Below are 13,861 nucleotides of genomic sequence, written 5' to 3' on the forward strand. Positions count from 1 at the left end.
AATTCCCCTTATATTTTCTTTATTTCTGATTAAATAAGGGCTATAGTTACTGGAGAGAGCAGCTGCCAAGAAGAAAGAGATCTGGGAGACAAGATGGTGCCGGAGACTTTGGGGACTTAGAAAGAGACATTCTCTGCCCCTCCCCAGTGCCTGTGAGTGATCTGAGATGATTCCCTAGTGAGGGCCAATGCAAGAAGCCCACGGTGCAGATGTGATCTCTGTAGATGCAGCCTTCTATTAAATTACACCTTCTAATAAGACATCATGCTGCTTGCAAATGAAGACAAGAAGACTGTATCCAGCAGGGTATACATTTTAGAAGCTAAGTGAACAGCAATATCTACCCTTCTTTGAATGTGTCCCTTTTTTTTCTGTCTAGGAATTTATAAAGCTACAAACTATTCACAATTCAAACTAGTGGTTTGTCTTTATTCTTTTAGTCCAACTTAATTATATATGTTATAATATATGTTTCAGAAACTGAACTGACAAGAATCTTAGAATTTTAGCAAGTAAGAACGTATCTTAGCACTATTACAGCCCAATCTCACATTTTAACGATGATAAAACCCAGAAGAGTTTAGTGATTTCTCCCATAATATACATTGCTTTTGAAATCTTAGGTTTCTTCAGTATGCTTTTCATCACCCCACACTGCCTGCTTATTAATTTATAAAATCCTGTAATTATATTATCTAATGTTTACTTAGTGTTCATACTGGGGATTTTTCAACACACTATTAAACTTTTTTTTTTTAATACTTCTATCCTCCTTAAGAAGTAGATACAATTTTATTTACAGATGAGGAAATTGAAGCTTAGAAAGTTTAAGTCACTTGATCAGGAGCATAAAATCAGGAGCAAGGAGTGCTATAGTTGGGACTGAATGAGTAAGTAATCTAACCTGGAACTTCAGCGCTGATTCACTTTCTTATCAACAATACCATACAACCACAATAAGCAATCAGGATATTGAAACATCTTACCTCTTTGCTGCTTCCATCACCTGACTTGCTCTGAACCTCCTTATTATCCAGATTTTCTATATCAGACTCTCCTGAAGCAATTGGTACAGTTTCTGAGGCACTGGGACTGGGGAGAAGTGATTGATTCTCATTTTCGGTCCCTGTGTTTTTCTCTGTGCCACTGCTTTTTTCCTTCTCCTTGAGGAAATCTTGGGTGTTGCTCAATTCAGAAAGAGTATGGTCAGAAATATTCTCTTTAACATATATATCATTTACATTGTCCATTGTCTCCTTTAGAACATTTTGTTTTTGGCATAATATTCTAGAAAGCACATAGTTTATTCCTTTCTTAATCCTTGCCACTGCATGCTGGAGATTTTTTGCTTCATCGTTCTCTTCAGTTGTTGCAGTCTTGTATGAACTAAATGAGCTCACCAATGCCAGAAAGAGGTAAAGTATCTAAATGAGGATGTAAATGAGGTTAAATGTATTTCATTTTTTTGTTTCCTTTTAAACAATAAAAAATCCTTTAAAAATGCTGCCCCGAGATTTGAAAACAGCATATGAACTACAATGCTATTTAGGCTATTCAGTTCTTACTCATCTACAATGCGTCAGGTGCTGTGCTAGGGTTTGTATAGCCAGAACTCATGTTAAGGTCACAACATTATATGAAATATTATTTGTTTCTCTTTTACAGATGAAAAAGGCAAGGCTTACAGATGCCAAATATTAGAGGTCACACAGGTTGAACTCAAGTCTTTCTTGTTCCAAAGCTTGTTTTCTTTCACTGAGCCAGGCCATCTACCCCAAAGTGAGAAAATGAATTGTTACTCCAGGTGGCTGACTTCACTACAGCCCTATCCCAGGAATCATCCCATGTAATGATTGACATCTTCATGGGTTCTGCAAACACATGAGGAATCTCATGGGGAGACAGCTATCCCTGGTTCTGAAGCTCACATCTAATTTTCTTTGTGACATGTAAACACAGAGTTTGGGCAAGTTAATTGACTCTCTGTGATAATAAATTTGGTCACCTAAGAAAGAGAGGAGTGATGGAAGAATCAATCCTAATATCTGCAAGTTATTTTTAACTCAAAGATAGTGTATATTTTGACCTTTACTGTCACTGAGAAATATGATCAAGGCATGTTCAGTTTCAGAGAATCAGATTTTTATCTTGTTTGTAGTTATAGGGTAAAGATTATAACTTTGGATTCTAGTGTAGGAGATTCATATTGATTACTCTCTTAGACTTAAAATAATAATTTGAGCATTTTGCCTATTCTGGCAGTTTTTTCTCCTCTCTTCAGATATTTGAGATTTTGAAGATTTAATTTACTTTATGCTTTACATATCATTTTTAAAAGGAAAAGTTCAAATGGCATACATTGTGTTTAAGAATATATATGTATATAACTTACGTAACTAACAGTTTCCTGCCTATGTTTCTGATTTCTTCACATATTAAGATCTACTCTTAAAAATAATTATACTGACAATTTATGTGTACATAAAATAAAATAATTAAGTATATGAAGATCTCCAAACATTTGTTAAAATTTGTCAGAATTTCGGGTCTATGTGAAGAAATGAAGTTCTCAAACTCTCTGATAGTTACTGTCTTTCTCATGCACATGCACACCTAAAACAATATGAAGTGCCCACTAAATAATGTTCAGTTCTAATGGATTATTTTTACTTCTTTATACCTAGATCTTTATATCTCTTAGGAATAGAGAAAGCTCAAACAAGACTCACTCATATGGAAAAATATTATTGCAGATAATGAAGTCATCAAATAGATAATCTTAATCATAACCGTATTTTGGGTGTAGTAATAAAATGCAGTGTTCAAGATGGCTCAACACTGGAAATTTCTTAGAAATGAGATCATCTGAACAACTGACATATATTTTCTATAACCTACAATGATAATCTCAAAGGATAAAAAATAAAAACTGAAAAGACAATGATCAGATGCCAATACCCCCAGAGATTAGTTTGATTGTTCTCCCACTAGTGTCTCATTTTGACAATAAGGTTTACTTATAGATAATCTGGGTGGGGGATCCTTGGCCCTTGTAGCAACTATGCTATTAGCACCTCTACCATTCTTAAAGAACAATGAGTTTAGGATGCAAAAGGGCAAGACCAAATATAATTTAAGGTAGTTGGTTATTTCTTTTCCCTCCTTTGTTTGGTTAAGTATGAGGCACAGTGAGAAATTAGAAAGGGTGTTAGGTAAGAATTTCATGATTGTAAGCTTCATATGAATAGGAACCACGTTTTCTCTTACCTAGACAACTAGCACAGCGCTAGGCACAAAGTAGGTGATAAATAAATATTATTGAAAAAATTAATTAATTGTAGAATGAAGGAAAGAATAGATTTTGTGCGAGGATTTGGACAACGAAAAATTACGATACAACAACTGTATTGTTAAGAGCTTACAATCTAAGATTCCTTATATCTTACATATATGTACGTAATGTAAGATACGTACATTCACACACACACTCACACACATATACATGCATACATACACATAGAGGAAGAATATATAGTATGAACGTTATATGGTATTAGTAAGAATGTTAGAAGGCTGAAATGAAGTTCAAAATGCTCTGGAACTGTGACATAAAGAAAGAATTCTGTAATACTGTAAAATGCTACTGCTTTGTTCAAGTGTGCTCTGAATAGCCTAGTCTCCTAAAGGATTAGAAAGGGAAAACAGGACGCGAAAATGACCAAAGCTATAAGGGATTGATTACCTCTTCTAATTTGAGCATTAATGAAGAAGAAAGAGGAAACACCAAGACTATATTGTATAAACTTAGAGCAACTTTCTTGCAGTCACAGTGTTGTAATGAGATTCAAAACACATATTTATTGCTTTTGTGTTAAGAGATAAAAAGTCATATAACGTATATAAAAGAAAACATTTAAATGTCTCCCCTGAAATTTGCTCTCCCTTACCTCAAAGATGTCTACCTATTGGGTGAGAACTGAGCTACTCATCAAAATAAAGTAGTATGGAAGAGAAAGAAAATTCAAGATTTACCTAAGTAATTATTTTTCTCATTAGTAATCAAGGAATTTAACATATATTAAAGTTCTTCTATTTTAGGATTGTTCTAATTATATCTTAACATATATTTAATTTGGGAATATATAAGTATATATGGAATAACATACATATTTATGATAAAATTTTTAATTTTTAAAAAGCAAGTAGATTTTATATTAAGTTTTCTTTTCACTTTTCTATCCCTCATTGTTTGGTTTATGTAACCATAACCAGATACCACAGTTCACCTGGTGGTAACCACTTAAACTTCAGGTAAAACACCTGGAGGTTTTGCCTAACTGAAACTTCTTAATAATGTCATATAATTAACAAAATTCTGTAGATGTGGGAGTTATAATTTTACGGAGTTTAAAAGAAGTAAAACAAACATTTATGAATATTTATGGAGTGCTACTTAATTTTATTTAAATTACAATAACCCTATAAGGCACGTATTATGTTCATTCTCCTCTTAGATATTGTCAGGTTTAAAGATGCTGTGTAATGTGCACAAAGTCACTTAATTAGTAAATAATAGAACTGGAATTTACACCTATGTTTGCTTGAATCTGAGCTCTATGTTTCTTACAACTCAGCAAGGCATAGAACTTTTTAAAAGCCACTTCAGATGCTTTTGTACATGATGATTTTTTTAAGGTTTCCACTTAAGGCTGTTAATTGCAATTTTATTGGATGAATAAGATAAAATTAAATTTAAAAATGTAGAATACCTTCCTTTTACACCAATGCTATAGTTTTGATGTGAAATTACAATGCTGTAATGTAATGAGTTGGAAGTATGAGGGAGAAAAGATCTACAACCTTACAAATTCTCTCCTTGCATTTTTTCTCTTGTACTTACTCTAGTGTTATCATCATGATGCCCCACGGCTGGATCACTGTTGAGGCGACTTAAGCTTAAAAGATTTAGTGAGCCAAGCAATATGACGGCCAATCAATGGGAAATGGAGGTTCATGTAACTCCACTTTATCCTGAAATCTCTTTGCTAACTGACTTGAAGTTTCTGATCATTAGGAATAAGAAAAATGAGAAACAGAGTGGAGTTCAAAAACAAAGACAAAGAAATGCTATTATATAATTGCCTCAGCATGTCTCTTTCTTTGCTTTTGAACTATGTGTATGTGTGTGTGTGTCTGTGTGTGTGTTTGTTTGTGTGTGTTGTTTACCTCAACAGCCATCAGCTATGGCACTTCCTTTTGGGAATAGAAACTCACATTTCATTTGGGAAATTGCCCTTATCCCATTATTAGTCATACGATACAGGTTTGGATTGATGTCATCTCCAGCTCCAGAGGAGGGCTCTGAGTGGCTTAGCATAATAATATATGTTAACATATTCCACACCCTGGGCAATAAGTAATAAATGTAATTCCACACCCTGGGCAATAGAGGTTGGTTCAGAAATGGACACATGACTCAGAGCTAATGCAATAATAGGAGAAATTTGCTGTGGCCTCTAGGAAAGAAATAGGAATTATCTCTTCTGTTCAATTTGATATGATATGAAAACGTGAAGCTTTAGACTGCAGCAGCCATCTTGGTAAAACAGAGGCTACCTGCCAGCAAGGGGCACACAGATCTGAGACATATAAAGACTTGTCTCTAATGATCCTGCTTGAATATCTTTGTCACACCACACTGAAGTGAGACCTCTGATATTTTGAGTTATGTATGCTGACACATATGCTCTTTTTTGTGTCAGCCAGTTAGGATAGTGTTTTATGTCACTGGCAGCTGAAAGCATGCTAACAGCCGCAAAGGCAGAGGATATTGAAGTATTTTTACACGTTGGGCACTGTTCTAGGCTTTGATGATATAGAGAAGAGGCATGATCCTTTCCTTCATGGAGCTTACAGTTTAACAGGAAGATAGACAAGTACATCAACAATTAAACACAATGCCAATGTGATAAGTGTAGGAGAGGGGTATGCCCCCGGTAAATAGAAGCAATGAGGAAGGGCACTGATACAATGGAGCCTAACCTGTGATTTTTTTTTTTTTCAGTCTTTTGGGAAATGTGCTTGATGCCTATGACTTACGAGTAAAAAGTAACCATTGAGTCTCTTTTTTTCCTGTAAGAACAATTTTCTTTTATAAGCAATTCTTTTTTCTTAGAAGAAGTGAAAGCTTTTTACTCATTGTAAAAGCTTTTTACTCATGTAACACCACTTCGATTATTGGAAATTTAAGAGTGAAAGCTTTCCCTCTTAGTTAATGCATAATAGTTTTATAGACCAGTGGTTTTCAAACTTTGCTGCACAATTTAATCAAATGAAGATTTTTAAAATATCCTGATGACCAGACTTTGTCCATATACCAATAAAATCAGAATTTCTGGGAATAGATCCAAGACATTAATATATTTTTATTAATCCCCCAGGCAATTCCAATGTGCAGCCAAGTTTGACAACCAGTATTATATTTAAGTGCTTCTTAAAATTTAATGTGCATACAAATCACCTGGGGATATTGTTAAAATGTAGATTCTGCTTCCATAGGTCTGGGATGGAGTCTGAGAGTCTGTGTTGATAACTATCTCCCATATGATGCCAACGCTAGCCTGAGTAGCAAGGTTATAAACCAGTGCTATCCAAAGAAATATGATGCATGTCACATATGCAATTTTCCAGTAGCCACATTAAAAGCATAAACAAAAACAGGTGAAGTTAATTTTACTAATATATTTTATTTAACTAAATGTATCAAAAATACTATCACTTTAAAATGCGTTCAATATAAAATTATTAATGAAATAATTTACATTCTTTCTTTGGGTAAGACTTCAAATCCAGCGGGTATTTTACACTTATAGCACATCTCAAATTGGATCCCTAATATTTCAACTGATCAATAGCCACATGTGGCTAGAGGCCACCATATTGGACAGCACAGTTAGAGACTACTGAATCCCATAAATCCACATCAGGAAAATACCAGACTATATTACACCAATTTTGAAGGAAAATTTAAAAGCACGGATTACTTACCAATAAGTTTCCAATTAAAATGACCATCATGTAAAAAGGAATACAACTGAATTGGCCTGCTACCTTAAAACAATCCCATAAAGTCTCTATCCACTCTCCACAGAGAATCCGGAACACATTCAGGTAGGAGTGGAAGAAGTCATGCATATGCCAGTGTGGGAGTTGACAGTCTTTGTCTATGTTGCAGACACATTCTTTGTAACTCAAACCAAATAGCTTCAGGCCGACCACAGCAGAAAAGAACATGAATGTGACCAACAGCAGGACCAAGTCTTTCAGGGCCACCAATGAGTTACCAAGAGTCAGCATCAGCATGTTAAATGTTGTCCAGAATTTCCCCAACTTGAAAATTCGCAACTCATAGAGCAATGTAAAAAACAAGAATAAGAAAAAACAACAAAAAACTTGGTCACTATTCATTATGATGTACATTTAAAATTTTTATCAGCATTATACACATACACATATATAGTCTCTAATGTAATATTCAGTTTTGAGCATTATTATACTAACAACTGAAAATTTATTTTATGTACAAAAAATTCTTAGTACATCATACATATTCTATAGTTTTTTACACTAAATCCATACATATCCTCTTCTATTGATCTGTCAATTCCCATTCAATAGTATGCTATTATAATTACTCTAGTTTTATGTTTTAATATCTGGTAGGGCAACTATCCATTCTTTGTTTTGCTTTTCAAAATACATTGGATACTTTCCCACATTCTGACACATAGATGATATTGAAAATGTCTGTCAGTTTCCACTGAATTCCGAGGAAGGGTCATTGTGTATTTCCCTTTTAAAGTAACTTATAAAAGACCAAACACCACATTCTAGATTTAGTCTGAATGCTCCTCTTCTTTTCACTGGATTTGTTATTTCTATTGATATAGCACAAGATTACCTTAACATTTTGGCCACCATATCTCGGTGAACTTAGTCATCTAAAACCCACACATCATTTTTATATGTGCTATACCATTCTCAACTTTTTCTAATATATTAAAAAACAAGCTTCCTTAACTCAAGAATAGGACTTTACATTTATCCATGTAAAACTTAATCATCTTAGATTCAGATCATTACTAGCCTTTCAGATATTTTATCTTTTATACTATCTTTTATCACACTTTCCGTATTTCCCAGTCTTGTTTCATCCATAAATTTGATAACTACATCTTGTATATATTTCTCTTACTCATTAAAACAGTTTATGGATGAAGATTTAAGGCAGGGTTCTGAAGGATTATTTACATAAGATCAAATCTACTGAACTGTTCTTGATTCCTGCTACATTCCTTCAACTTGTTACCAGAATGTGACAATATATTATTTATCAAATATTTAATGTTTCCATAAATACCACTCTAATAACATTATTTCTTTGCCTAGTTTTCTGATGTTTATCACCACCCTACATTGCAGACATGTACTGATTCTGACTTAATAATATTCATAATAATATTCTGATGGCCTGACTGTCCCTTTATAAAGTTTTCTACTCTACATTTAGAAATACTCACCTGATTCCAATTCCTCAGTCACACACTGGCATTTAGAGACAGGGTCTCTTCATTATCCTGCCTCTCGAAACTGATCCAGTAACCCTGGCCATGCTTCCTAGAACTATATCTCAAATTTGCTGCATATGTGGCTATTTCCTTCAATGCATGGTCAAAGAACAGCACTGATGACTGCCTACTCTTTCCTGGGGGCACTTTCTCAGCTCTCTCTATATGAATTAATTCATTTAATACTCCCAATATCCCAAAGGGATAGGTATTACTATTCTTCCCATTTTATGTCTGAGGAAACTGAGATAAATTTTCATCAAATAAGATTTAGGTCTTTGATTCTACTTACCACCCTGAGTGATCGAAAAAGAGCCATTCCATGAATATTCATTAGATAAAGTTCTGCTAAACCATGAAACACAATTAGGCTATCATAAATGTTCCATCCTACTTGGAAATACCCATATGGATGCATGGCAATAATTTTAAAAATCATTTCTGCTGTGAAAACTCCAATAAAAACCTAAATAAAAAAACACATGGATGAGAATATGATTCCAATAGCTCTCTCAGAACCCTCATACACAGAAAGTGCCACATTCTTCACAGTTCCTCCGACAGGGTCTGATTAGTTCTGGAGTCTGTAGTACAAGGACAGACTCTTACATGTTATATAACAATCTAATGTCAAACTCTACATACAGAATCCTCAATTATTTTAATAAAAGCTATCCTGGAAGAAAATAAAAGAATATTTGAGGGTGAAAATCTCTTCATTTTGAAGTCCTTTTTGGGATCTGGATTACATATTTAATATATTAATATTAATAATTAATATTTAATTTTTTAAACTATAAAAAAACTTTTTTTTAAAGTACATATATGATCCAGAGAAAAAAGCAAAGTAAACTTATGAAAATTGTCTTTTGAAAACTACAAAACTAGCAGAAATAACTAAATTACTGTTTTGGTATCAAGTAAATGCGTAATTCAAAACTGGTAGCAGTTTGGCTCTTTATATTAGTACCAAGCAACTAAACAACAACAGCAATAAAAGCAAATCAAGTTAAACAATATACATTTGCTTGAACATAACTTGTTTATAAACTCACAGAAATCTGTTTTTTCTTTTGCATTGTATGTGAAAAAAGGATAGGTGAATCTCAGAAATACCTTGCCAAAATGATAAGCTCCAATGTAAGGCAAAGACAGGTGGTTAGAGAGACAGGGTGAGGGGCAGTTGTAGTTGGGATTCAGAATTCAGGTATCAGTGAAGAACTTAAGTCTGTTATTTCACCTCTGCCCTACTCTGATCTAGGGGCTATGGTACTCAGAGAGGGTATATTTGGGAAGGGAGAGGAAATAAATAATTTCCACTTAACCCGACTGCCAAGAAGCTGGCTAGGAATCCCATATTTAAATAGCAGAATTTTATACTCTAGCTATAAACCTATTCAGTGGTAAGAACATTTACAAAGCAGGGCCTGGGGCAGTGGGGCAGAGACACAGGGACACAATACTTCATTCAATACTCATATAATGCATTTGAAACATATTGGAGTTATAAAATAAAATAATGGAGATAGTGATGACTAAAGAAAAGTTGAAATTGCAAATAAAAATAACGTACAATGATAGCCTTACCAAATTTCCAATGCTGAGAATACTGATGGTTTCTTCACTCATTGGATAATGTTCCAAGGCCAAAAAATACATGTTTAGAATTATGCATATGGTAAGAATAAGATCAGTAAATGGGTCCATTATAATCATATGGACAAGCTCTTTCAATTTTAACCAACAGGGAGAACAATTCCAGATCAAAAAAGCTTTAGCAAATTTATACCAACATAATAAGCATCTCTTCCTGGATTTTTTAAGTTCTGAAACAACAGAAAAGTTAAACATTACAAAATTGGTTATTTAAGTTCTAACTAATAGAAAATTTTGAGGTTTGCATGCAAAGAGAGGTTTGAAACCAGACTTCTGATTTGGAACTAGCAAATAGAAATATTTCATACTAATAAAAAACAGAGCAAAGTAAATTTCCTCTATTTTTTTCATGCTTGCTGAGTTAGACAAATGAAAACGAGACAAACTGTGTATTAGAAGCAAAATATAGGAGTATCCCTCAAGAAAATAAATATGGAATAGTTGAGAGTATTATGATTTATAATTTCTAGATTTACATGCTTTATAAGATAATGCCTTTCAATATTGCCCATATAATGAAATGGTATTTCTCTAACACCATATAATGAGTTACTGGTTAGATGTAAAAAAAGCAGAGACAAATATAGAATTAATATGTTAATGTTATATATACTCCAATCTCTATTTTTAGTCATGTTAACACTTCTACATCATTTTCAACATAAAAGAAAATTCCTTGGCACTCTTTGATGACCCTTTCCAATGTTCGAAACACTATGCTTATGGAATTTTTATGCATTGTTCATCTTAATATTCTCATGTTATTCCTTAAATTTTAGTTAATATCATCTAAAATTCTGAAGAAATTGTACAATTTCTTTAAAAGTGAATCTTATGAATAGTACCTTTCATAGTGCCTAAATATTTTTTTACTTTACCTTCTTTATGTCTGATAGTAGCATCATCCAACATATCCAAAGAAGTGATCATAGAAGGTGGTGATCTTTTCTTCATTTCTATTTGTATGGTCTTGGTCTAGAAATAAATTTGATGAGTCTAATACTGGCTTCTTCCTTTTGTAGATCCAAGACTGTAACTATAAGAACGTTTATAACCTTCTTAAAAACGCTGATTCTTACCTCCAGGAGCCTTTCTGGGTTCCATCATTTGCTACTCTTTACACTATAGGCAGTATTAAATTAATTTGGGATTGTTTGGAAAATGAATGTGTATAACTTGCAACTCAACAAAATAATTTTATACTATGAGGTCAACTGTAAAGGAGCAAAGGCTGAAAATATTAGTGGAATGACCCATATTTGACAAAGAATTCAATGTATAGTTTAGGATTATTGTAAAATATCCAGTTGGCAAACATGCTACCGAATAATAACAGTATTTCTCTAGCACCTTAAATTTTTTCCTTGAGGATATCTTAATTTTATAACTTTGTAAACTCTTCATAAAATCAAAATAATTTAGTTTTGTGATGATGAAATAAGTTTTGAAGAATATCTACTAACAGAATGGATATAAAAGGGTTGCTTTGGTTAGAACATATATGATAATTCCATAAAAGAATCACTTCATTCCATCTCTCATGTCTCTTGAGTAATGGTTTTAAGACACCCTCTGTCTTGCTGATGTGGTTACACAGAGTTAAAAGGAATCCTCACATTGGAAAGACCCTCAAAACTCCTAGGCATTGATGTAGATGTTAAAAGTTATATACATTCATAATTATCACAAGTATAGCCCCAGATGTTTCTAGTGACCATGTGTAAAATATGTATTTAAATTTACAGTCTAAGAAACTGACAATGGGTTGATGATATTACACCATAGATTTTCTAACAGTTTTTACATTTGGCAACACACAAAGAATCATAATATTTGTGTATTTGTTAACTTGGTAAGTAGGTGAGGCTAAATAGGTGAAATTATAGTAAGTAAATTTCAATAGGTGAGGCTGCTCTTGAGTAGAGTTAACTGGCAGGGGGCTGCTGCTGCCCTAACACTGAGAGAATTGGTGGTTGAGGCTCACTGATAACCCCTACCCAGCACACTCCGGGTGGTAAGTTCTGCTGCAGTCTATCTGAAATGGCACAATTGATATTAAGGGAATCATATTCATCTCATTCAATATCAGTCAAATCCCCACTAATTTCACAAATACAGAGGCTAGAGGAGGTGAAAACCAACTATACTACACACTGAGTTCCATTAGGAAAATGACAGATTCTGCAGGTCTACAGACCTCCATTCCCTCACTTTTTTTTAATTGAAAAAGGAAGCTAAAAACTCAGGATGTGAGGTTAATTTATTTATTTAAACCATGTTTATTACAGAAAGTATTTTTTAGCTGATCTGTAAGGTTACATAAAGTATGTTATAATTTACACAATTCCAAATTTCCATGAGTTAAAAACCAACAGAAATACAATTTTTCTGTTATTAAGATCTGACAGGGATTTCCTAGGTGTATCTTTATAAAGATGATACTTTGTGATATAGTGAATAGTATCCTCCACTATATTCTTAATATAGGAGAATTACTTCTCATAGTGCTGGTTCTGATAATGACAATGTTTGATGGAATCACACCGAAGAGCAATACAGTAAAGATAATTGTCTGTGTGTGGGATGTGAGGGGGGTGGAGAGGTAAAGAAATAATGTTATTGTTGATATAGTCAATGCTCAATTCTCTGCTAATATGGCTTGAATTACGGATATATTTTAGAATATAAAATAAATGAACCACATATCAGTCTAGTAATGTATTTATCTTGATTGAGCTTCTCAAAAATATTGAATGCATTCCCACAAGTTGTCCAACTACTAAGAATATAGCTATTTTACAATGCAAATTGAATGGATCATAACTCAATAACTTTCCTTTTTGGAAGTTTAAGAGCTAATAAGGGCATATGCCTGAACTTTAGACAATCCAATTGTAAAATTAGACTGGAAAAAGGGGCGGGGATTCTTTTTCTCAGGACGGGTTTAAATTTTCCTTGGAGAAGAGGTATGAATAAGGAAGAACCCAGTCATATTTCTAGCATTTAGCAATGAATATCGGAAGTATTCATCTTGGACTCAGACTTGCTGTCTCTACTGCAGCCACACTGCCCTTTTTAATCCTCTGACTCACTCTGTTCCTTCTCCCTATATAGCATGGACTCATTCTTCAGATATCAGCTCAAATGTCATTTCCTCATAAAAACCTTTCCTGACTCAGAGAAATCCTTTATTACAGGCTCTCAGAGCAGCAGGTTTCTCTCTTTTACAGCACTTGCCACAGTTTCATTTAATTTTTTTTTAGTAGAGAATAATACAACCACCAGGTACCCAATATCCAGCTTCAACAATTACTAACATTATACTCTTCGTTTCACATGCATTACTCACCCTACTTTTTTTCCTGAAATTAAATCAAATTTCAGACATCATATAAGTATCACAATAAGCTTTTAAAAAAACAATCACAACACCATGATCACAATCAGCAAAATTAGTAATTACTTCATATTATTCAATATCCAGACCATGTCAATTTTCTTTCACTGATTAAAAACATCCTGTTACAGTTGACTTGTTCTGATCAAAATATAAAAAAATCCACGTTGTATTTAGTTCT

The 13,861-nt window shown here is 33.5% G+C and overlaps 1 protein-coding gene across 2 annotated transcripts in view; it reads right to left on the reverse strand.

Moving 5' to 3' along the window:
- Positions 1-13,861, reverse strand: part of SCN7A (sodium voltage-gated channel alpha subunit 7) — an 80,488-nt gene that overhangs the window by 21,927 nt on the left and 44,700 nt on the right. For both annotated transcript variants that reach the window (XM_058549176.1, XM_058549175.1), the window contains exons 12-16: positions 11,162-11,258; positions 10,215-10,453; positions 8,920-9,093; positions 7,048-7,404; positions 987-1,424 (exon numbers count right to left, since the gene is read on the reverse strand). In XM_058549176.1, coding sequence (XP_058405159.1) covers positions 987-1,424; positions 7,048-7,404; positions 8,920-9,093; positions 10,215-10,453; positions 11,162-11,258 — 1,305 coding nt within the window. The remainder of the gene's footprint in view (positions 1-986; positions 1,425-7,047; positions 7,405-8,919; positions 9,094-10,214; positions 10,454-11,161; positions 11,259-13,861) is intronic.

This window comes from Diceros bicornis, chromosome 10, assembly GCF_020826845.1.
Source record: "Diceros bicornis minor isolate mBicDic1 chromosome 10, mDicBic1.mat.cur, whole genome shotgun sequence".
In the NCBI taxonomy this organism is placed as follows: Eukaryota; Metazoa; Chordata; class Mammalia; order Perissodactyla; family Rhinocerotidae; genus Diceros; species Diceros bicornis.